At 47.3% G+C, this 24249-nt stretch overlaps 1 protein-coding gene across 1 annotated transcript in view; it reads left to right on the top strand.

The window, feature by feature from the left end:
• Nucleotides 1-24249, top strand: part of CTDP1 (CTD phosphatase subunit 1) — a 1764689-nt gene that overhangs the window by 187597 nt on the left and 1552843 nt on the right. Inside the window, exons 4-5 of the mRNA XM_069620649.1 lie at nt 10990-11118; nt 21860-22010. Of these exons, the coding sequence (XP_069476750.1) occupies nt 10990-11118; nt 21860-22010 (280 nt within the window). The remainder of the gene's footprint in view (nt 1-10989; nt 11119-21859; nt 22011-24249) is intronic.

Genomic DNA, 24249 nt, shown 5'->3' with positions numbered 1-24249 from the left:
AGGCACTGCTATTTTAATAAGTGTAAGAGATTTGTGATATGGTGCACATCACAATCACTAAATCCAATAGAATGTTCTCCAGCTAACATTTTTCTTAATGCTTTACCTACTAGACTCCAGCCTACTATTTAATTCCATAAAAGTGCATCTGGCGGCCCTGTAGGCTTACAAAACCTCACAGAATAAAGTGTCCTGGTGGAAAGTCTGTCATTAAGGCATCCATGGAAATGGTAGAGCGTCTATACCCCCCAATTTCTAACCCTCCTCCGGGTTGGGATCTCAATGTTGTGCTCTCCAAGCTCATGGGTCCACCCTAGCTCAAGGCCAGCCTAAAATATTTTACTTACAAAACTGCATTCCTAGTAGCTATCACCTCCATAAGATGAGTTTGGGAGCTACAGGCTTTGTCTGTACAAGACCCCTTTTTTTTTTCAAAGGTCCATGTAAACCAATCCATAGAACTTCCTACCTTCTTTCAAAATCCATCCAACTCAGCAGAAAGAAGCCTCCATAAACTCGATGTACGGAGGGCGGTCTTGTACTATGTGAACAAAATGAAACCTCTGGAAAACAGACAAACTCTTTGTTTCCATAGCGCCTGGTAGAGAGGACGATCACTGATCAAAGAACGCCATCTCCAGATGGATAGTCAAATGCCTACAGCTCTGCTATTCCCTATCCAAGCAAGTCTTACCTTTCACTCCTAGGGCACACTCTACCAGAGGTACAGGAGCTACCTTAGCCTTCATTGCAAACATCCCTCGAGACACCATCTGCAAGGCTGCTACATGGAGTTCCATCCATACGTTCACACATCATTACTGCAATGACACTCTAAAGCAGATTCACAGGTGGAACAAGCAGTCCTAAAACATCTTTGCCGCTGTGCCTTCTAACTTCCCACCTCCTTCTTCAGATACTGCTTGCTAATTTATGCAGAGTATGTGATCCAAGCAGATCCACAAGTTCCAGAAGGGATACATTACTCACCGTAAACGTATTTCTGGTGCTTGTATCTGCTTAGATTCACATGTGCCCACCCTTCCTCCCCTACTGGAGTAGAAGGCGCATGGATGTTTTCTGGGTTATGCTTTATCACATCTGTACTGGCGCTACACTTCATTCCACCTCCTGTCAGAAACAAATGATCTGAGAGACCACAACGAGTGAAGGACCATGGGTATAGTACACATTACACTAGGGATAGTATTACTAAACACGCCCTGTCTGTGTCCGTTTTCGAGTTTTGAAAACTAATCTTGTAGTACTCTGCAACTTCCACTAGATGTCGGCCTATGCAGAGCATGTGAATCTAAGGAGATACAAGCACCAGAAATACGATTACAGTGAGTAATGTATCATATATAGCTGAGGCTTTGGATCTGCTTATATAACATGCTATCCATAGACTGACATCTAGCGGTAGTCGCACAGTATTACATTATTTTTTTTTTTAAACTCGAAAAGGGATTTCGACGGGGCATGTCAGTAATACTCTCCCTAGTGTGATGGCTACTGTACCCATGGTTCTTCACGCGTCTATGTCCGTCAGATTTTTTTTTTTCCACCATTCTAGTCAGATGCAAGTTGCAGAGATCCTTCTTTCTGGCCATCAGCTTGATTATACAAGTTTTAAAAGTTAGATCGCTTCCTATCCATTCGGTGGCCGTAAACCCGTAAGACCTTCGGCAACGGCTTGCAAGGACAGATTCTTCATCGACGACTACTCAGACCTTCTCAGTGAACTTTGACCGCGGCCTATTTAGGCCTCAACGGGCCTCAGCCCTTCACAGTAGGGAGAATGGGGAGAGGGCATTACTTCTTTCTTTTGAAGAATGCCCATTTCCATATTCCTTTTCCATCGCCGGGCTGCTATCTTTCCATATTATGGAAAACACACCATTTAAATGTTGCCCTTCCTGTAACAGGAAGTTTCCCTGGATGGAATCGCACAGGGTGTGTAACCTCTGGCTCCCCTTGGACCACCCCGAAAAGTATTACAAGTTCTGCAAACATTTTTGGGCCAAGTCACTAAAGGACCGTAAGACTAAGCGCTGGGCCCTTCACGCCATACAGGCCGAGGCCACTATGGACGTGGAGGGAGCCTTTAGGGATAGCAGCGTCGAGTCCGAAGCGACGCCGAGGGCGATCGGGACCCGATGGTTTCCCGCACGCGAGCCACCTACTTCATCAGTCAGGCCGGCGGTTCTGCTACAGAGATGACACCCGGTGGCTCAAGCACCCACACTGCACACCACACAAAGTTCACCCCCGCATGGTGGACAGTCGACCGATTTGTCGACCGTTAAGTAGCGCGTAGTGTCGAAGGTCAAAAATCCCTGCCCTCTGGGCCATCGCCACATGACAGGCCCCCAAAACAGATGCCGTAGTCTGTTGCCAACACAGTGACTAAACCACACGAACGCTCGGGTACTGGCGAACGTGCATCGAAAGGCGCTCAGACGGCGCTTTCCAATAACTCTAAAAAGGGAGCTTATTAAGAAACCTGTCCCATACACTCCAAGTCCAAAGCGTAGAAAAAAAATCAAAATATTCAACACCCCTACTCTCTAAATCCACTATTCTAAGAACCTGCTCTCTCTCCAGACACCCTTTCAGGGCCATGGAGCATAAACAACCCTCTACATCGAAGATTATCTGTACCCCTGTTCCCACAGGTTTTCCAAGTTCCACCCATTGGACCCCTGAAAAATTCAATAAAGTAATGCGAAGAATGTCTTGCTTTGACGTCTTTGATAGTCACCCTGATCAACTGTCCAACCTCCAAAGCCCCTCACAAGGGGAGGCAGCTAAAGACCAACCTGCTGCCAAAAGACCACAACCCTGCCCAGCCAAGAACTTCGCAGGACATCTCCCTAGACCTCTATTACATTGACACTTGAGGCTCTCAACATCTTGGTCCCATAGCAGACCAAGGGGACCTATATATGACAGACTAGTATTATGTCTACATTATACAATCTCCGGACCATCATGACCAACTTGTGGCCGACTCTCCTGTGGATAATCAGCTGCAGTATGATGAGCTCCTCCTAAAGGCTGCTGAACATTTCAAGATTGATACCCAAGATGCACAAGTCGACAAAGATTTTGTAGAGGACATTCTTGGGGATAAGAGGTCTGCAGCACAGTTTATACCACTCCTGCAGTCCATGCAGGGGCGCATTCAGCCTTCTCTACTTAACCCCCATCCTTACGAGGGCAGTTCACCCCAGTATTGAAAAGATGTTCAGGCCAGCACCCTCCAACCCATTATACATCAGGGGTCAATTAAAGCACGACCCTCGTTGTACTACCACAAGAAAAAGGTGGGGGCATGACCTTAATCTCTGCTGAAGCCCCTCCTGACCAGTAGAGCAAAAAGATATATACACTGGGCAGGAAAGTAGCTTCCTCGGCTGCATACCAAGTAAGAATAGCTAGTAACGCCACACTCTTGGCAAATTACAGCTGCCATAAATGGGACGAGGAGATGCAACAAATTCACTGTGTCCAGAGCCCCGTAAAACACTTCTTTTAAAAACAGTAGCTGAGGGTAAGCAGGTGGCCAACTGCATCCTTAAAAATCTGCACGCAGCAGATCATACAAGCCGTATAGTAGCAGAGGGTACTCTTATTAACCGCAATGCATGTTTGAGACAATACAGTTTTAAACTGGAAACTCAAGCGACCCTACTTAATATGCCTATCGAACCAAATGCCTTTTATGGAAAAGCAGTCGATGACTAACTGAAAAGCTCTTAAGAAGAATGACACCCTTCAGTCCCTGGGACAGCTTACTAACAAACCTTTTGTGCAAAGATGTGTGTTTAGTACATGCCGATTTCGAGGACGAAACTCCCAGCAGTACAATTTGAGTGGACAATCTTCATCTTGGGGTTCCTCGCTGGGCGCTGGGGCAGTCATTCCAGCAACATTTTTATAGGGGGCACAGAAGGTCTGAGTAGAGACAGAGCATCCTCAATCAGAGCCCCACCCACCCTCCCCAAGCAATGACCACCTGCTCCAGGTCTCCTCCCATGCCTCTCCAGTAGGAGGTTGCATTTGTCAATTTACCCGAGATTGGGAGTGGATCACGTCGGACAAGTGGGTACTTTCCACTGTGGCAGGAGGCTATTGCATCGAACTCCTACAGAAACAATCCAACAACCCGCCAAGACAAAGACCAACAATGCAGGAGGAGCAACGCGTTCAGCTACAGGAGGTCAAAGCACTGCTGGAAACGGACGCTATAGAGCTCGTCCTGGCAAACCAGGTAAACGAGTATCTATTCAACATACTTCCTTGTGCCAAAGAAAAACCTTACAATGAGCCCTGTCCTAGACCTGCGTCCTGCAAACACATGTCAAGCCACAAAAGTTCTGCATGACAACGATACAAGAAGTAATCCCACTGCAAAAACAGGGGGTCTGCATGGCAACATTGGATATGAAAAATGCATACTTACATATTTCAATGCTGCCTGCCATTGGAATTAATTGATTCCGGATAGAAGACAAGAAGGCCCCTGTGGCCTATTGCTTTCTGTTGCCTGTTACCTTCTTTTCCCACAGTCCTAACGAACCGAGGGAATCCGCTGGTGGGTTTACCACCACTCGAAGTCCACAAAGACGCTGACAAAGACCCGAAAGCCAGCCGTGGTCGAGTCCCGATAGCCGACGGCAAACACTGATGACCAGACACCCTTGCTGGGCCTACGTTCTTCATTGACTATTTGCGGCAACAAACTATTGTCGCCGAGGTGCACCGCATGCCTAATCTTCCCAGGACGTCCACAACCGATCGTCGACAAGCACCGCAAGGACCAAAGCTGCTGCCTCCACCATTGTTCACCCTTTTCTTCGTGGAATCTCGATTATCCGTGACGCCTGCCTTTTAAAAACTCTTCACTCAAGAAGGATCCGTCGACTACCCGTTATCGAATTCTGCTAAACCAGGTACATTGGGGTAGTAGAACATTTGTAGAAGGCAATAAGACTCTGCTAAATAATATATGGACTGGGCTTGGGGGGGGCGGATCCTCACACAACTGTGCCTAGTGGTACAGGCCCAGTATTCTGCCAATTGTTTAAACAACTTATTTTCTTCCCAAGTCTATTATTGATACCTTTTTGCTATGGATTTGTATGCTGTTTGAAACTGTCAGCAGTTGGTGCATTTTAATGGTTTTAAGAGGATTGTGGTACCACATAGAGACTGTATATATTTATCATTATAGTATTGCCTGAGCACAAAGTGTTATTGTATGTGTATATAACTTGAACCTTATTTATATAAAGAACCGTGTTATCACTAACATAGTGTGTGGACATTCCTTTGTGGGGGCTTGGGGACTACACTGTACTTAAGAACCAGCCTGCATCACCTCCTGAGAGCTTAAGCCTTGATTGCTCGTTCAACGTTACCAAATAGAGAATCTTGGCTTGGGTGCTCTGTGCTTCTACTCTGCCATATAGAGAGCAGGAGTACAGTTAGCCCCCCTCCAGTCTTTAAAGAAACTCAACAGAGGAATTCTAGAAAGTCTTCTCCCTCTGGGGTAATCTTCCTTAAGACCTGTTCGCCACAAATCTAAACGCAAAATGCCCAGACTTCACATCCAGGTTTCCCCAACCCAAATCCAAGGGGAATGCCCTGTGGATGAGCTGGTGAGGGAAATTTGCTTACACTTTTCCACCAACTACACTCCTCAGCAGAATAGTGCACAAAATGCACCAAGAACAAGCTACTCTAATCCTAGTTGCTCCTATGTGGGCTAGAACGTTTCAAAGGACGCCATCTACAAATGGATAGTGAAATGCATACAGCTCTGCTAGTCCCTATCAAAGAAAACCCTGCCTTTCACACCACAAGCTCACTCTACCCAGAGGTACAGGAGCTACTTTGGCATTTATTGCAAATGTCCCTCTAGACGCCATTTGCAAAGCAGCTACATGGAGTTCCATACATACCTTTGCTCAGCATTACTGCATTGACACACATTCTAAAGCAGATTCACAGGTGGGACAATCTGTGCTTAAACATCTTTGTTGCCGTATCTTCTCGCAACTCCCCTCCTCCAGATACTGCTCGCTAGTCTATGCATAGCATGTGATCTAAGCAGATCCACAAGCCTCAGAGGATACATTACTCACCATAATCATATTTCTGATGCTTGTACCTCCTTAAATTCACATGCACCCACCCTTCCTCCCCTACAGGAGTAGAAGGTGCATAGTTGTTTTTCTGGCTTTATCGCTGCTTATCTGCTTTATTACATCTGTACTTGTGCTACACTTCATGTTACCTCATGTCAGAAACAAAACAATCTTAGGGACCTGGATGCGTTAAGGACCATGGGTACAGTGGACGTCACACTGGGGATAGTATTGACACGCCCTGTCCACATCCCTTTTCGAGTTTTGAAAACAAATAATGTAATACTCTACGACTACCACTAGATGTCGGCCTATTCATAGCATGTGAATCTAAGCAGATACAAGCATCCGTAATACGATTACGGAGATTAATGTATCCCATATATGTATAGGTAGATAAATATACATGTATATGATGTTGACATGCAAAAAAGTATTGCTTTAATGCAGATCTAAATAGGACTGATACCTGGTCTTTTGATGTTTGTCATCACAGAGACTGATCATGATTTCTTGTTTGCCATATTCTAGAGTCGTTAGCACATGCGGCATGCAAGTAAGAGTAAAGCAAGCACAACTTCTAATTCTAAGAATTTATCCAAGAACTTCTAGTATATACCCCTGTCCGAGCTGGTAAACCTTCTGTACCAGACTATAACTGGGGTTGGAGGGTGGGATGGCAAAAACACCAGATTAGAAAAGCCAACAATCCGTAGTGTTGTTTTCCAATACATAGACGTTCCTTCTATTGCCTTGGAGCATGAATTGTCTGGTATGTTAATTGTTTGGGGAGGAAAAGGGAAGAAGACCAAGTAGAGAGCACGCATTAACAAAGCCAACATTTTGACGTGTAGTAAAAAGGTTTTCTTTATTGCAGATGTAGGTAATGCGATCACATGGCCATGAGCCCTTGCGGTGTGCCCAGTGTTTACTACCATTTGAAAGATTTTCCAAAATATGTTACCAATTACCATATTCAGGTATTGTCATTGTAACGGTCCAGAGAGGAACACAAGGCGCCAAGTACTGCTCTAATTTCAGAACGGAATGGCCAGGGAGAATCCAACACCAAACAGCACAGAGACGGCAAGGAGTGACCTAGAGCAAGTAGATTTACATAACCTTGGCGTGTGGTGGGGCCGCGACGCGGAAAGGGAAACAGAACCCAGCATGCTGGCATGCGAGGAAAAATCAACTGAACGTACTGTGCTGGCATGTGAGGAAACGTCAACTGGCAGCACGGCGGAGAACAGCCTGGGTACAGGAGCCCGTATGGAAAACCAGCGGCCAGTTGAAACCTCCAGCAAGTGCACAGACCCGAAGCACGGAGACTGGAAAGCCGAAACGCTGCGTTACTGCGAGTCGGCAGCCTCGCTGATATTTAACCGTGATTACGTCCCTGGGAACGGGAGCAAAAAGTGGAACACACCCAAACGAAAACACACGGAGCCGGCCAACATAAAGAAATAAAGTTGCATACTTACAAAAACACTTACCTTCATTACTGGGTCCCAGCCAGGGCATTAGGGGCGGCAGAAACGGGAATAAAACAGGACGCCATTCTCCTCGGTGTCTTCCCAAGAGGAAGGGGGCGGGGCTTGGAGGGGTCTTTATAACCTGAGGAGTATAACGGGTTCTGATTGGCCAATTAAGCTCGGTGTATACAAGTCCAAAGGTATGAAGGGGATGGCGGTTCACTCTCGGTTTTGTTGCAAAGCCAACCAGACGTGGAGACAGGAGCTGCGGGAGGCTTATGGGCGTATGAAGACTAAAAGGAGAAGATTATCCAGAGGTCCTTACTGCATCCCTTGTAAAGAACCAGGAAAAGAACACTACATAAAAACAGAAGGAAAAGAGAAAGAAGCTTTCTGTTGAAGAACTCTGATTTTTGTTTTTGGACAATAATTTCCTGACATTTCTTGTAAGTCTAACAAAGACAGAATTTTCTTTCTTCAAGATACCGCCTGTCTGCCTATTGTCAGTCATCATATGGTAATCACATCATGGCCAGGTACACATGCAACTATCAGCTTTGGCCATAAAACGGCAACTAGCACAATGTACTAGCAATTTCAATATGTTAGCATTGAACCTGCATTAGAGAAATATAACTCGGTGATTTTTATAGAGCTTCAGTTAGACCATGTCTGAGCTCTCTTAGTCAATGTCGTTATTGCCAACTGATGGTACTCTATTCCCCCCGCCCCCCCAGTATGTTAGGGGCTTAGTCAGCATACTCGGGTTTCAAGCCTGTCATGTGGCACTGCCCATTCCCAAGATAATGGAGGGGTGAGGGGTCAAGAAAATTTCCTTTCAGGCCTCCTTGCAGTAAAGGAACATGCCCATCCCAAACCCCCGTTGTCCACTGAACAGTGCAGTACCAGATCAATTTCATTTTCTTAAGAGAGAATCATGGCCCTTATGCCCCAGAGCAATTGAGCAAGTTAAGGTGTACTTCAGTCTGGGGTGTGTGCTTTATAAGTGATCACATGTTGTAAAACTAGGGAGTAAAGACTGTAGTTGAATACACTAGATGTGGCTAAATATGCAGTGCACAGTTGTGAGAAACTCATTGACGTTTGCTTTGGTAGCGTGTGCCATTTCCTCCTCTCTGCGCCGGGACACAGTGTAAACTTCTTTCTCACGGAGTCTTTGTGGTGGAGTTTCACTACAGAGGGAGCAGTTGCGTGCCTGAGCAGTGGACTGTCAGCAGCTCTAAACGGTGCTGACAGTTCTGATGTATGGACGCTGAACGGTGGGATGCAGGTGATGGTGACGAAAGCCGCCTGATCACCTGCATTCTCTCTGCACTTCAGATTAACTCACCTGCTCCCACCCTACACCCCCCCCCCCAATCATGTGTAGCTGACATCAGACAACTCTTAGCAATTCGGTACTTTTTATGACAAAAGTGATAGTACTAAGATTGAATTCATGGTTTTAACGTCCTGACAATTATGGAGAGTAAAGCCTGCGATTCCACCTACAACATCCAGATGTCCCCACAAACCATTTGAGGTGAAGGCTGGACAAAAAGCGGCTAATATTGACTTGGTATGACATCACAACTTAATTTTATTGATTTCTATAGCACGTCGAACCCGGAGGTATCTGGGCGCATTACAGCATGTTCTAACTTGGCATAAGTAAAAATTACTGACAGTGCATACAAAGAGTAAAACGCCAACAGACAAACAATGACAGGTCAATGAATACAACATTTGGTGTTGTAAATTCTGTATTGTAATTAGTAGCCCCTCCCCTTTCAATTTATTTAAAAAAAATAGTTTGGGCTATGAGCTGAAACTGTTGAGTACAGATGGGGAAGAATGGCATTTGAGGAGGGACACAGTTTGTTTATTTGCCCACCCGTCAACTGCCCATGGCCATGCTAATGCGTGTGGCCATTCCCAACCAGTTCCTGCCCAAAACACCTCCTCGTGGGAACTCTTTGAGCTCGCTTTAAGCAAGCCTTACTTTCAAACGTTGCACTCGACGTGCCTGCCAGTGATTTTTCTCGCAGCCTTCTGGGAGTAAATTACATAATTGGAGTTGCAAACCTGTTACTGGTGCAATAGAAATTGCCTATTCCAGGTCTGCCTTCAGCGACTCGATTTTATAAGCACTCTCCCTGTCCTTCGGTGAAGTCCTGTTAAAAACAAGTATTTGCTTTACAACAGTTTGGGTTTATGTATAAAAGACACACAAGCTCCAACTGACATTGCCAATGCTTGTTTTTAACTGACTGTTTTAGATTCGCATGCTTTGGATAGTTTGCCATCTAGTGGCTGGCCACGAGCATTGCACTTTTACTAAATTAATGTCGGCAGGCTTCCACGGGCATAGCCCACCAATTATATTTTATTTGTATCGCGCTCATACACACTGGTTTCAGTGCGTGACGGGGCAAGGGAAGACAAAAGAACGATCTTAATAGGCCAAGTGACATTGAGAACGCGACAGTGCAGGGGAGAGGGAAGTGGGAAAGTGCAGTGGGCGCGAGGGGAGAATGGAAAGTGCTAAGCAAGGGATAAAAACAATTCGTGGTGCAGCCAGCAGGGTGGCAAGTGCAAGGTTTAACGCGCAGACAAGGGGTGTCTGATAAATTCAAGGAGGGGACTGTAGAGTTGCAGATATAGACCCAAGTGCAGAGGTTGCCAGGAGGCAGTGCGGGTGACTGGATGGGTCGGCAGGGACCTGGGCCCGAAGTCAGATGGTGACCAGGTGCACAGTACCCCAGCAATGGTATCCTTATGACCTGTACTTGCTACCCACACTGCTTCTAGTCAATTCTCCTCCGATTGTTTTTCCCACCACAATCCCTGCATGGTGCAAATCCGTAAAATGTGGTCGGTTAGTTCTCTGCTGTCTGTTATGCCGTTTGCGCATATTAAGTGATATTATTTACAGGCTTTACATTAAATGTGCACTAGTTACTAGCCATTCTCTACTGATGATTGACTTGGTGCAAGTAAGAAATGGGGTTGTGTGTAGAAGGCGAATTGAAGGGCTCTTGTGACCTTTTATGCCTGGCTACTAGCTTGCAACTTAACTTTTTAGCCCCAATTATTTAGACTGAAGGTGGCACTGAAATGTCAAATTACTCAAGTCGATTTTGATCGAGAGATGAGCACCTGCAACATAACATGTGATCGGTATGAATTGGTTTGCTGGCAGTTGAATACTCGTACAGCAGCTCTGACATGGAAAAGCTGCTTTTTGACACACTCAAGCCAATACTTATGAAGCTTATTTTTTAAAGACCATGCGTTCTGTTGCTTTAACACTGTAAACCGATTACTCATGGCCCTCTTATTTGTATCTCTTCCTAAAGCAAGCTGAACTCCTGGGACGAGAAGACCAACATCGGCTACAGCGTGACAAGAAGCTGGTGTTGATGGTAGATCTGGACCAGACCTTAATCCATACGACCGAGCAGCACTGCCAACAGATGTCCAATAAAGTATATATATGTATATTTTTAAACTTTTATCAAGGTTAAAGTACGTAATATAACGTGAATGAAACGGACTTGTCAGCTTTTACACCATTGAACTCTGTTGTACCATGTAACCCACCCATTTGTTGCAGTGAAGATTCAGAGCGAGCAGCTCATCTCCTTACCACCACAATTGGGGACTAAACACTAAAGCACTGAAAGGGGAGGAGGGGGGCACATCGGTAAGAGAAACTGGGAACACCAGGAAGGAAAGGAAAAGCCATTTAAGAGAAGTTGAAAGCAAAAGATAGAATAGAAGGAAAGTGTGCGCAATCCAGGTGAACTTGTATGAACGCATACTACTATATGAATACTTGTTTTTTCCCACCACCTATTGCTGCTAGTTAGCAGCTGGGAAAACTAATTGATCATGGCACAAAGAAGGCGAACTAGCAGCCACACTCCCTGGGTGCAAATAACAAATGTTGAAGAGGTCCACCTTAGTTCCTGGCACCCAAGTCCGCCTGCAACTTCTCAAAAAAAGGATTGCGCTGCTGCAGGATAGTGAAGCCATTTTCTTCTACTGTTGCACCATTTTCATCTTGGTCTGGTACCACACAGAAACAGCAATTTGAAAGAGCAAGCAATGACTTCCTTATCGCTAATAAGTTCCTCCTTTCTGTAGTCTTCGCTCTAAGGACTGGGTACATACCACCTCACCTTCAAATTTAAGGGGTTTGGCTTGGCCACCTTGCCCAGGAGCGCTGCTCTACGGACTGCACCTGAGCACCATTAAGAATGTTCCCCCGTTTGAGACAGTCACCATTTGTATTATTGGAATGTTGGTGGGAAGTCGGTTTCATATTCAAAGGTTCCTCACCAGCCAAGAAACCCAGAGAAGGGGGAGTGACTGGGGTTAAAGGGTTTTGTACAGGTCTCCCTGTTCTTACTTACTTAACTTTATTTCGCTTAATAAATACAAGTAAAAACGTGATTACATTCATTATAAATAGTAATATCAAATTCGAACTCGGGCTAAAACAGATTTTGCATTGTCGCATTTAAAAAAAGTAATTCCAGAATATTGTATAATGGACTAATACAGTAAAATAAATAAAAAAGCATGGAGTCATCGTTACAAAGTGCAAGTGCTTTTAACAAATAAAATATGTAGGCAAAAGAACTGTAATCGGGACCACAATTTACCCGACAAAAAAGATTAAATCCAGAGTCCTAATAGGGTGGGGAGAGAGGATCTCGCAGCCTCACCTACATAACCTCAAAATTCAGGTTTTGTACAAAGCTTTTCAGAGATAATTGCGCTCTGAGCAGCCAGGCTCTGTGAATGTAATGAGCAGTTGCATAAACATGCAAATCTAGACATTGACTCAACCTCACAGCCAAACTGGATTGGTGAATCCGACTGTCAAACTTGGTTTCAAATACATTTTTCTCAAGTGAATGGTCCTATTACAGACTAAAAAGTGCATAATAGTCACTGCCAACCTTACATAGAGGACACAAGTTTGAGTTGGTAATATGCCATTTTCCAGTAAAAGAAGGCCACTGGATATGATAGGTTATTTATAACAAGCTTAATACCCAGAGGTTTCTAAGCGCGGACCCAGGGATCAAACCTGTGTTGCTCCGTGTTATCTTGTTTCCAAGTCGAGCACACTGCCGCTGAGCTATCCTCCACTGGAAGCAAATATAATGCCTTTTCGTATGGTGGGAAGATTTCATCCAGGTATAATTTAGAACCGGGTTGGCTCCTCCATTCAAGATAATCCAAGCTTAACTTCAGAAGTGAGGCAGCGGCCCTAAGCAATTACTTCTCAGTTTAACCATTCTTGTAAGACTCTATCAAAGTGCAATTCACAGCATTGGGGTTTACCCACAAATCAGTCCTATCCAGATCTTGGAGAGAAGTCTTAACATGCACTGTCCATTTCAAGCTCCTGGCACACTCCATTGCTAGAAGGTGAAGCGCTGTGTCCCAATACCTTTCGAGGCTCCGTTGCTTCCATAGTCTAGCCCAAAGAAAAGTTGGTCTGGCACAAAACTGTCCGTCAACCAAAGTGCTACCCAGCTCCAAATAAAACGGGTGCACTGGAGGGGAGCAACAGCAGTTTTTAAAGGTATCGCGTAATATCGAATCACCCGGTCTTGGGTAGGGTAGGGAAGGGAGTGCAGGGTGAGTGGACCTAGGTGTTCGGGAGGAGCCATTCCTTGAAGAGGGAGGGTCTCAAGCTTCTTCCTGAACTGAAGGGGGCGAGTCTGATGTTGACAAGGGCGGAGGTTCCAGAGTCTCATGGCATGGACCGAGAAGGCCTGTCGTCTGGTTCGTCCTTTGCTGATCCTGCAGAGTTCAAGAATGCCCATAGCCTTGCTTCTGGTGGATCGTAGGCCTCCAGAGATGGGTTTCTTAGCGAGATAGTTTGGGGACTTCAGGGGGACAGCCTTGTAGATGATGTAGCCAGGTTCTCCAGCATGAGGTCTGGCATGGATTCACATGCTCATGAATATTCCCACGTTGACAGGCTGGGAATCCTCGTTAAAAGAGAAAATCAGTTTAATTTCTGAACTGTCTTTCTCCTAACAACCAATCACTGAGCTCTGGGTGATGCTGCCCCCAGCCAATGACTGCCCCCTACCTAAGCCTCTCCTCCGACAGCCATCTTCAGATTTTTACTGCACAACCATATGTTGTGAGTCCTTGTGCTTAGCTCTTGAGCTTTTTGCTGCGTTTTTCAATTGTTTGGAAGCCTCGTGCTCCATCGATCATCCTTTCCGATTAACGGCGACTTGTTTTCGGATTTCGTAGAGTTTCTTCAGAGAAGCTTCCCGAAGATTCTTCGAGGCCTGCACGGCGTGGATCATGTCGGACGAGAAGGATTCCCCTTCTCTTTTCAAGCTTTGCCCCGACTGCGGTTTGCAGAATGTTTACAGGGGCGACAAACATTCCCTGTGCCTGTACTCCAAAGCATAAGGAGGAAGATCGTCCGTTTTGCCGTGAACTCTCGAAGCGCACTTTGAAGGATCGGCGTAAGCGGCTGGAGGAGTGGCTGCAGGCCAAGGCCTCTTCACCGGTTGGTTCCCAGGCGCATGCCTCTCCCGCATCCGGGAAAGCTGAGCGGGCTTCTAAGTCCCATGAGGGTGCCCCTCCCACGGGGGGGGTCCAACAAAAGCACTGCAAGTCCATTACCATCTGGAGCGCCGTTGCGGCATGCTCATCAGTGGCCAGGGCGCGTTCGACATCACCAGCTACATCAGTCTCCAGTCAACGCTCCGCATCTTCATCCGAGAGGAAGTCTGATCACCCGGGCAAGCTGAAGGTGGCCCCGGAGACGACCAAGGAGAAGACCAAACAGAGTATGGCATCCTGCCTACCCTCGGCGAATAAGGCCAAACGGGAACAGGCTTCCGAGCTGGCCCCGAAGGAGAAGGCCAAGCAAGACAAGGTGCCTGGGATGACCACGTAGGCCAAGCAGTAGAAAGGGACTGGCCTGACCGTGAAGGCTCAGGTGCACCAGACGAAGGCGGCTCCTTCCATCAAGGTGGTCGTAGCGTCACTTTCGAAGGCCGCAGGGGCGGACCTGCAGGGCGCACTTCCAAAGGCAAGCATGTCCCTCCCTGCCAGGAGGGAGACTTCATTCCAGCCCGTTGAGAAGACCCCAGAGCAGAATATGCCAGTCATCTCCCCGAGACCGTCCCCTCTGGACGCAAAGAAAGGGGGGGGCGCTGAAGTCCTCCAGGGCACGAATATCTCCTCTGCTGAGGAGGTGGAACTCTCCTACCTCCTGACCATCCAGGAGGAGGGTGGCGAGGAGAGAGACGCCCGAGTCGCGCCCTATGACTGGTGCTCAGACGAGGGCAACTATGACGATGGGGATACCATCAAGGAAGGCGAAAAAGGTTCTCAGGACAGCGAGGGCCCTGACCCTGCTCCTACGCCCCTGCTGCCACCTAGAGATCTTTCGATGGACATTCTCTCCACCCTTCATACACTTGTAGCTGAGTTACAAAAGAGGATGCCGGTTACCGCCACTGCCCGCTCTCCCAGCAGCACTGGTAACAACCGCACCGCTGACGAAGGGAGAACCGTCATCAAGGAAGAGCCACCTGCTGCCTCCTTGCCACCCGGTGCCTCCTTCTCCGCCACCCCCGGCATGTGAGACGGAATCCGACACAGCGACAATGGGCATGGATCACGGCGGGATGGGCAACCTCCCTTCGCCTCCAGCCAGATCCTCTCCGCCAGATGAGATAGGATCCTTCCATGCGATGATCTCCAGAGCATCAGAGCTTTTTCAGCTTGCGCCAGAGGAGAAGGAAAGCTTCTTATACCAGTGCTGCGAGGCGAAGTGGAAGACCATCCTTTTCAGTCCCGCTCTTGGATGACATTTGGGATGAACGACTGGCGCTCATGAAGAACCCTTCTCCGGCCCCAGTGAAGAGGGACCGTTTAGAGAAGTACAGGGTGCTGGACATGGTGGGTTCTGCAGCAGCCAAGAAGTCTTTGGGCTCTACGTCTTTGGCAGCGTCCACCCCTCCGGACAGTGAGGGGGAGAAGTTGGATGCAATGGGAAGGAGAGTTATCTGCTCTGCAGCGAAGACCATCAAGGCCGCCAATGCCCTTGCTATCGTATCGTGCTACCACCGGGCGCTGTGACTTCCTCCCTGACAATAAGAGGGCAGAGGCGTTGGATATTCTGCAAGAGGGCGTAGTGGCTTCGGACCACGCCATCACAGTGGCCACGAACATCACGAACGCAGGTTTCCGCCAGATGGGCAACGGTGTTTGCCTTCGCCACCGGGCTGGCTCAAGGGCACGCATTTTTGACGGGAGGTCCAGACAAGTATTTTGGACATGCCCTTTTTGGAAAGGCTGAGGATGAGTCTCTACAGGCCATCAAGGCGGACGCGGAGACAGCACGTGCCCTGGGCACACTACAGCAGCGACGGCCGTCCTTTCGGTCCTCAGGCGGAAAGTCTCCTCTATCCTCAAAGGGTTATGGTGGGGGCTCCTCCTCTTACCACCAGCCCTGCCGCTCCTCGGTCCAAGAGACCAACAGGGTCTGCTGCAAGGGCTTTGGAGGAGGACGCCGCCGTTGCCGTCAACCTCTAAGCAAAAATAAACCGACCGGGACGTCGAGCCCCCACCCATGCACCCCGTTGGGAGGCCGGCTGGGGAACTTCATCAGCATGGGGAAGACCATCTCCACCGACCATTGGGTCCTGGATGCCCACGGACATACCCTAGAGTTTAAACGGAAGTGTCCACAAATACCACTGGTGGCCCGGCAGGAAAACCACAACCCTCGGCTGCTGCTGGAGGTTCGGGCCATGCTAAAGAAAGGAGCAATATAGCTGGTTCCAAGGCGACTCGGGGGCTCCTGAGTGTATTCAAGGTACATTCTCGTACGAAAGAAGACCGCTGGCTGGAGGCCCATTCTCGACCTGCAATGATTAAACAAGTACATAAAGTCCCAGAAGTTCCGAATGGTCTCCAACACGTGCTCGGACAGCTGGAAGAGGGAGACTTTCTGTCATTGGATCTGGAGGATACGTACTTCCACATCCCCATTCACAAAGGACACCGCAAGTTTCTGTGCTTCGTCGTTCAGGGAAAGCATTCTCAATTCAAGGCCTTTCCCTTCAGGCTGAAGTCGGTGCACAGAGTCTTCACCAAGTGCCTGCTGAAGTCGGCGCCCAGAGTCTTCACCAAGTGCCTGGCGCCGGTGGTGGCCCATCTACGTCTACCCGTACTTGAATGACTGGCTCATCCGGGCCAGCTCAAGGGACATCGCTGTCGACCACATGGCGGGCACCGTCCGCCTACTGACTGATCTGGGGTTTTCAGTGAATTATACAAAGTCCTGTTTGACTCCATCGCAGGATGCGCTGTTCCTGGGATCCCGGCTCAACACACTGTCATGTCTGGCATCGCCTTCCGAGGAGAGGGTAGCGCCCATCCTGGGTAAGGTTCAACGGCTGCTAGCTTTGAAGATCGCCACAGTGAGGGCCCTCAAGTCCCTGCTCGGCATGATGTCGTCCTGTATTTAGTTCATTCAACTCTGCAGGTTACGGATGCGCCCAAAGCATATGTTCCTCGACGCCCGTTGGATTCAGGTGTCCGGAAGCTTCCAGGACAGGATCATGCTCGACTAGGGATTCTGTCGGGTGATAAGGTAGTGGGGCGTGCGCTCTTACCTCACCGGAGGCACAGATTTCCAGGCCCAGCCACACCAGGACACTGTCATGACGGACACTTCCCTGCAAGGATGGGGCGCCCACACCGGAAGTCTTCACGCCAGAGGCCTGTGGTTGCTGGAGGAGAAGACGTTGCACATCAACATTCTGGAGCTACGGGCAGTGTTTTGGGACCTCAAGTCGTTCCTGCCGTCTCAAGGGCGAGGTGGTGCAGGTCTTCAGACAATACCACTGCAATGTTTTACATCACAAAACATGGGGGGGGTGGCGCACCAGATCCCCAGCGCTTTCCAAAGAGGCGCAGGACTTATGGCACTGGGCTGTCGCCCAGGGGATCGTCCTCATCCTGTTTCATCTGGCAGGAGTAAAGAACACAGTTGCCGACTCTCTCAGCAGGGAGCTTTGCATTTGCCACGAGTGGGAACTTTGGCAGGACCTAGTGGAGAATATTTTCCTCAAACGGGGCAATCCCCAGATCAACTTGTTCGCGACAGCGACAAACACCAAGTTCCTGAGGTTTGCTAGCAGGTTTCCCCAGCAGAGGAGCATGGGGGACGCATTCTTGTTCCCCTGGGATGGCCTATTTCTGTATGCGTTCCTTCCGTTGGCGTTGTTACTTCGAGTCATCAGTCAACTCAGCCGATGCCGGATGATCCTCGTCGCACTGGCGTGGTTGAGGCAGGTCTGGTACCTGGACCTTCTCAGCATGTTGGCGTCCCCACCAGTCAAGCTGCCAGTGGTCGCGGATCTTCTTGTCCGGGAAGGAGGCACCATTCTTCACCACGCTCCAGGGTCTCTGAACCTGAAGGCCTGGCTCCTGCAGCGCTAGAATTCAGTGGCTATCTCCCAGCAGACTGCAAGGAAGTTTTCGGCAAGGCTAGAAATGCTACAGACTCAAGTGGAAGAGATTTACTATTTGCTGCCGTTCCCAGAAGATCGACCCTCTGAGGGCCACGGCTCCTCTGGTACTTCCATATTTGCTGTTGGCCAAATCAGGGCTGGCTCACGCCTCCATCGTTAATTTGGCGGCTATCTCCCACTACACCACATCCCCAGGATGACCCTACTTGTGGGCGCACCGGTTGGTCATGGAAAATGTCAAGGGACTATTCCGCTCGTTCCCCCTCCCCTGACCCCCCCGGTGAAGGTGTGGGAGATCAATGTGGTACTTACTAGGTTCATGGGACCCCTGTTTGAGCCTATGCATTTCCATTCCACTCAAGTTTGTCGTGGAGAACAGCTTTTCTCGTGGCCATCACCTCTGCATGACGAGTGGATGATATCCAGGCCCTCTCCTGTAAACCACCTTACTTGACTTTCCACCAGACTAGAGTGGTGCTGCGGACGCATACCTCCTTCATGCCCTAGGTGCCATCTGGCTTTCATCTGAACAAGCCCTTGGTGTTGCCTGTGTTTTTTCCGACACCTTCGTCGCCGGCTGAAAGGACTTTGCACTTGCTGTATGGGGATAGAGCGCAGAAGTTTTGTGGCCTGCATGAAGAGTTTCCGGAAAACTTCTCTGATTTTTGTGAACTTTGGTCCTGTGAACCATGCGGAGGCCCTCTCCAAGGCTTCCATTTCCAGGTGGCTCTCCGGCTGTATCACCCACTGTCACCGGTTGGCAAACTGGCCGTCCGAGAGCCGATTCCACCCGGGCGATCGCTGCTACAACGGCGTTCCTGTCTGGTGTGCCCTTGCTGGATATCTGCAGGGCTGCTACGTGGAGGTTGACGCATACCTTCACGAAGTTCTACTGCGTCAACAGGGATTCCAGGGAGGAGTCCAGAGTCGTCCAAGCAGTGCTGTGTAAACTGTTTGCTTGACTTTGAGCCTGGTGAGAAAGATGAGACGCTTATGTTGAGCCTTGCCACCTCACCTGGCTGTGCATGTGTGCACTGTTATGTATTCTTTATTCAGGAGCATGTGAATCCATGCCAGACCCCATGCTGGAGAATGTACAAGTTGCTTACCTGTAACTGTTGTTCTCCAGCATGGGTCTGGCATGGATTCAAATGCGAACCCTCCCGCCTACCCCTCTGTAGCTCTTCTCGTGGTCCTACTGCCACTTTGTGCTACCAAATCTGAAGATGGCTGCCGGAGGAGGGGCTTAGGTAGAGGGCAGTCATTAGCTGGGGGCATTATGACCCAGAGCTCAGTGATGTGTTAGGAGAAAGACAGTTCAAAAATGAAACTGAAACAGATTTTTTCTTTTAGAGGATTCCCAGCTTTATGATGGGGAACATTCATGAGCATGTGAATCCATGCCAGAACCATGTCGGAGAACAGTTAGTTAAGTAACTTGTTCCATTTGAAGATGATACGGGCAAGCAGCAGTAGCCAAGGCAGTTTGTTGAGGTACGGGTGATGTGGTTGAATTTGCGATATCCTTTGAGTCATGCTGCATCATTCAGGGGACATCTCAGGGTTGCCAGGGTAGTCGCCGGAAGGCCTTCCAGAAGAACATTGCCTCCATCCGAAATGTGAGGAGACCAAGGCTTGGACAGCAGATCTGAAGAGATTTTTGTGGGAGGAAGGGCTTGATTTTCCACAGGAGAGAAATTGGGTACCAAGCGGTTTTTGTCTTCCTTGCTATGTGCTGTTTAAAGAAGATATGTCTGTCGAGCCCAAGGGACTTGGCACAGGTGGCCAGTTGGGGTGCTCTTAAGGTGCATAACGCATTCTTTGCTTAAAATGGGTGTGTCTGCACTTTCTGCCTGGTTTCTTTTTGTTTAAACTTCAGATGAAGGGATATAGACCAGGTCAGCGTGGGTGTGATGTGTAAATCTTCATGGGTAAGGTTTAATGTTTTACTTCACTGAAATCTGAGTGCCCTTTTAAAAAGTCTTTTAAAGGCACATTTAGTTCAGCAACTAAATGGAATAATATTAAGTAGAGGGCTCATTCCAAAGGTAGGTTTCATGCATGTATTTTCCCATTACAAGATATACCTCAACAGCCAGTCCTTCCCAGCCTCCTCCTCTTGCCATTTCTAACTCTCTCCAACCGCCTTCGTCTGAATCCAAACACACTCTTCCTACACTCTGGAACCCAACACCTGAGTTCAGAATCCTTTACTTGGCAACCCTTTACAGATGAATAACTATATGCACATTAATATTTACAATTGTTGAAAATAACACCAACAAGCATTTTAGGAGTAGCAATATCAAAAGTTTCTTATTCGAAACACCGTTAACACCATAGCAGGGTCCTGGAAGAATGGGTATGGAGGCAAGCAGAGAAGAAAGGCAAGGCAATGGGACAACCGGAGAAAGTAGGAAATATAGGGTAGTGGACAAAAATGGAGGGGTGTGAAGAACCAAGTGGAAAGCGCAGGCACCGTACAGCGTTCTATTCAACAATAGAGCATTGCATATGTGCATGCTCTCAAGGCACCCTCGGAAACCTTCCAAAACGGCAGGGTTTCAGCTAGGAAATAACTTTCATATGAGATTTAAACCAGAGAGCAGCAAACTATGCCACACCAACGAAACACTTTCCTCATTACTAGATTTGAGGGTGGTGGGGGAGCTGCTGCTATCACGGTCTCTTTCCGAGCACACTTTGGAGAGGAACATGACTGATTTAGTTTGCATGAAAGACCTAAGTTGATCTTTGCATGTTGCCAAACCTAGGCCACCACCTGCATGTCCAACTACTTTGATTAGCAGCATCTGTTGCCTCCTTTATATAGATGCTCGACTCTAGTCTGGAAACTGGAAAATGTGTCACCCACATATTTCAAGTTTTTTTTCTTCTCATTGTAATCTACAGCAGCTCCAACCTCGGAAACTGGTCTTTAAGGACCTTGGCCCCCATCCGTCCCACCTTCAATGTCTGCTTTACAATATGGGAATCTGTATGCATAGAGTATGCAAGAAGTATTATTGCCATTGAAACCTACGTTAGTTTTTAGCACAGACCCCAGATTCTCAATCCTTAGTGGCAGAGACTTTCAAAATCTTGATGTTTGTTCAACAGCAATAAATTCCAATGTTCGGTCCAGCAGTTGTGTACACCATATTCTGCCTGACTGCCCAAGTGTGATTGAACAGTAGAAACCTGCATCTTTAGACTCTTTTGGTGGGTCCCTGCTGCGTCCAAATCACCATTTGGCTCTTCAATTGACCTTTCACCACCCACCTCAATGACACTTCTGACCTGTTTCCTTTGATCTCTGTAAGTTATCGCCACCAAAACATTTAGAACTCTTTAGCCACGTCTGTATAAGAGTGGGAGCCCTTACTTCCTTAGCGGAGATTTGTGTGCGGGATAATTGTCCCTTGTCTCTCTTGATTCAGTCTCTCGTTTCTCATGATAGCTCGGCAAAATAAGGCACCTATTTTTTAAATTTTCAGTAGAAAAAATTGCATTGAAAGACTCATTTTCTCCTCAACATCGGCACCTTTTAGTTGTATCAGCAAGATTGAAGAGCCTGTTTATGAAAGTTTCTTTTTTGAGGCGTACTGTAAATTAATCTGAATGCAGTATTTGATGAATTGTCATGATTTTGTAATGACCAATTTATTTTTGTCTAACCTTTTTTTTTTAGGGTATATTGCATTTTCAGTTAGGCCGAGGAGAACCTATGCTGCACACTAGATTGCGTCCTCACTGCAAGGAATTTTTAGAAAAAATTGCCAAACTCTATGAACTGCACGTGTTCACCTTTGGTAGTCGGCTTTACGCCCATACTATAGCAGGTAAGACCTAATTCTTAATGGGGTCCTAAAGAAATGTACAAATACGTTATTACAAATTCTTTTAGTTACTTATAGTCCATTGCAACCTCCCTTGGGATGTGCTTGCAGCAGGCTAGTATATTTCAACATTCTTTGCATGGTATTAGAATCGCAAATGCGAGTGGGAACCACCTGCATCATAGCCCTTTTCTTCTAGTGTTTGCTGCAGCTGGGCATTACTTACACCTTTTAATTGCTTGTGGTTGCCACCATATTTTGAACTTTTTTTTTGTTTTGCCTTTAGTCTTTACTGTAGACAGAGTGCTCCTGATATTGGGTTAAAAGGACTGCCTTCAAGCTATTTTATGATAATTGGATGTTTATAACGCGATTAATACTCAGAGGTTTCTAAGCGCAGACCCGGGGATCGAACCTGTGTTGCTCCGCGTCGTCTTGCTTCCAAGGCGAGCGCGTTGCCCCTGAGCTATCCTCCTGAGATGAAATTTGACACTTGTCATTTATAATTCTCAGTAACTGACCGCACTTCTGTATCTTTGATTTCCTTTTGATTTTTTTCCATGTTTGGATACTTTGCTGAATCTCCAGAAATGTGTTTGAAGTTCTGCAAAATTTGACTCTCGGGTGATTAAACTGTTCTTCACACGATCTCCCTTCTAGGTGATTTGCTCTCTATTGACCTTCAGTAGCGCCATTTAGGCAAATGCCCATCTTGTCAGGTCGATTAAGCGTAATGGTTAGCCTCTTTGTCGCCACTTTGTAAAAAGAGGGGTGTTTGAAGCGGTTTAGTTTCACTCGTTCATATGGGATAAGTAATGTGCTGCCATGTTCATAAGGATTCAGAATAATCACACTTTTTACAAAGGGCAGGCAGTGTGACGTGGAGGTTTAGTGGAAAGATGTGAAGACTCAGGAAGATGGTGAGGAAGACACAGACCAGGGGAGGAGGCCTCATGGTTGCCAAGTGGAAGTGACCCCCTGAGAGAAACATCTGATTTTCACATTACATGCAGGGGTTTCCCATATGAGACTCCAAGCCCCAGCATGCAACGTTAAAAGCCAGAACTGGAGCAAAGTGTCACACATTACATGAGGTAATTTTAACAGCTATGAAACTGTTTGAGAAAGCGCTCGCGTGGGAAGGATAGGGGGCAATGATGCAGCTGGGGGCGTGTGGGTAAAAGGGAGATGATGTGCAAAGGGGAAGGGAGGAGTGGGTGCTCTACAGCCATCCCCTCCTACTTTTGCCAATGAAACTGAACGAAAAGGGGGCAGAGGTCAGTAGTGGGGTGAGACCAGTCTGCTAGGGCCTTGAAAATATTAGGAAATGGAGAAGAGTTAAAAAAGGGGTTCAGTGAAAAGGGTGAGGGGCTGAAATTGTAGAGGCTGGTTCGATTTAGAGTAGTCTGTGTAACAACGTTGATCTTTCATCAACCACTTATTTCTAGTGTTAATCCAGCAACAACCAACAATCTTCCATAATTCAACTAGATACGTCACAATGTTGGCCTAAATATAATACAAAAATGTCTCTTATCCCATTCTGCATAATAGTCCTCTCATTGTCAAACTGTATTATATTGTCAGGGTTTTAGCAAGTTATGAAAAACCTTTCAGGAACACCAGGACTTTGTTTGGGGTGATACACTTTTTTAAATTTTATTTTACCATAACGTCAAACAGTTGAGGGGAAATTTGAGTCAAAGTTGAGTCAAATCGAACTTGTACTATAGAGTTCCTCACAAACCACTCATGGCATCAAAGGGTTCTGGTGCACCATCTTTTGAAGGCAACTTGGCAGTTTTAAAAGAGCCAAAGGATGGTTGTAGTTTTTGCACCATTTCTTAAGGGCTTACCGTTCTAAATGGCACACCAATAGTGCTATTGTACGCGCTCTTGTTTTAATTACACTAAATGCTCCTCATGCGCAAGTTCCACCAACCTACCGCATACCGCTACTACTTTCCTGCCAACAGGATGTTCGCTCTCCTTCAGCACTTGGTTTTTGTTTGAACATCCAGAATTGGCAAATTGTTTCCTCAATTCTGCTTGGTTGATACCAATCCTACATCACCCAAATTATAGTTTTAAGACCATCTTTGCTGCGCCCGTGATACACTCTGGGTTATTGCAATCTCTTGCTGTTGTCTAGGAACACCTAGATCCGTTCCCACCAATCTTTCATCCTCTACTTGCAATTATCTTGAGATATAATCTGCCATTAGTTTGAAATATCCTCCTT

This window comes from Ambystoma mexicanum, chromosome 5q (genome assembly GCF_040938575.1).
Source record: "Ambystoma mexicanum isolate Mex_15411 chromosome 5q, UKY_AmexF1_1, whole genome shotgun sequence".
In the NCBI taxonomy this organism is placed as follows: domain Eukaryota; kingdom Metazoa; phylum Chordata; class Amphibia; order Caudata; family Ambystomatidae; genus Ambystoma; species Ambystoma mexicanum.
This window is presented reverse-complemented; position numbering and strand designations above follow the sequence as displayed.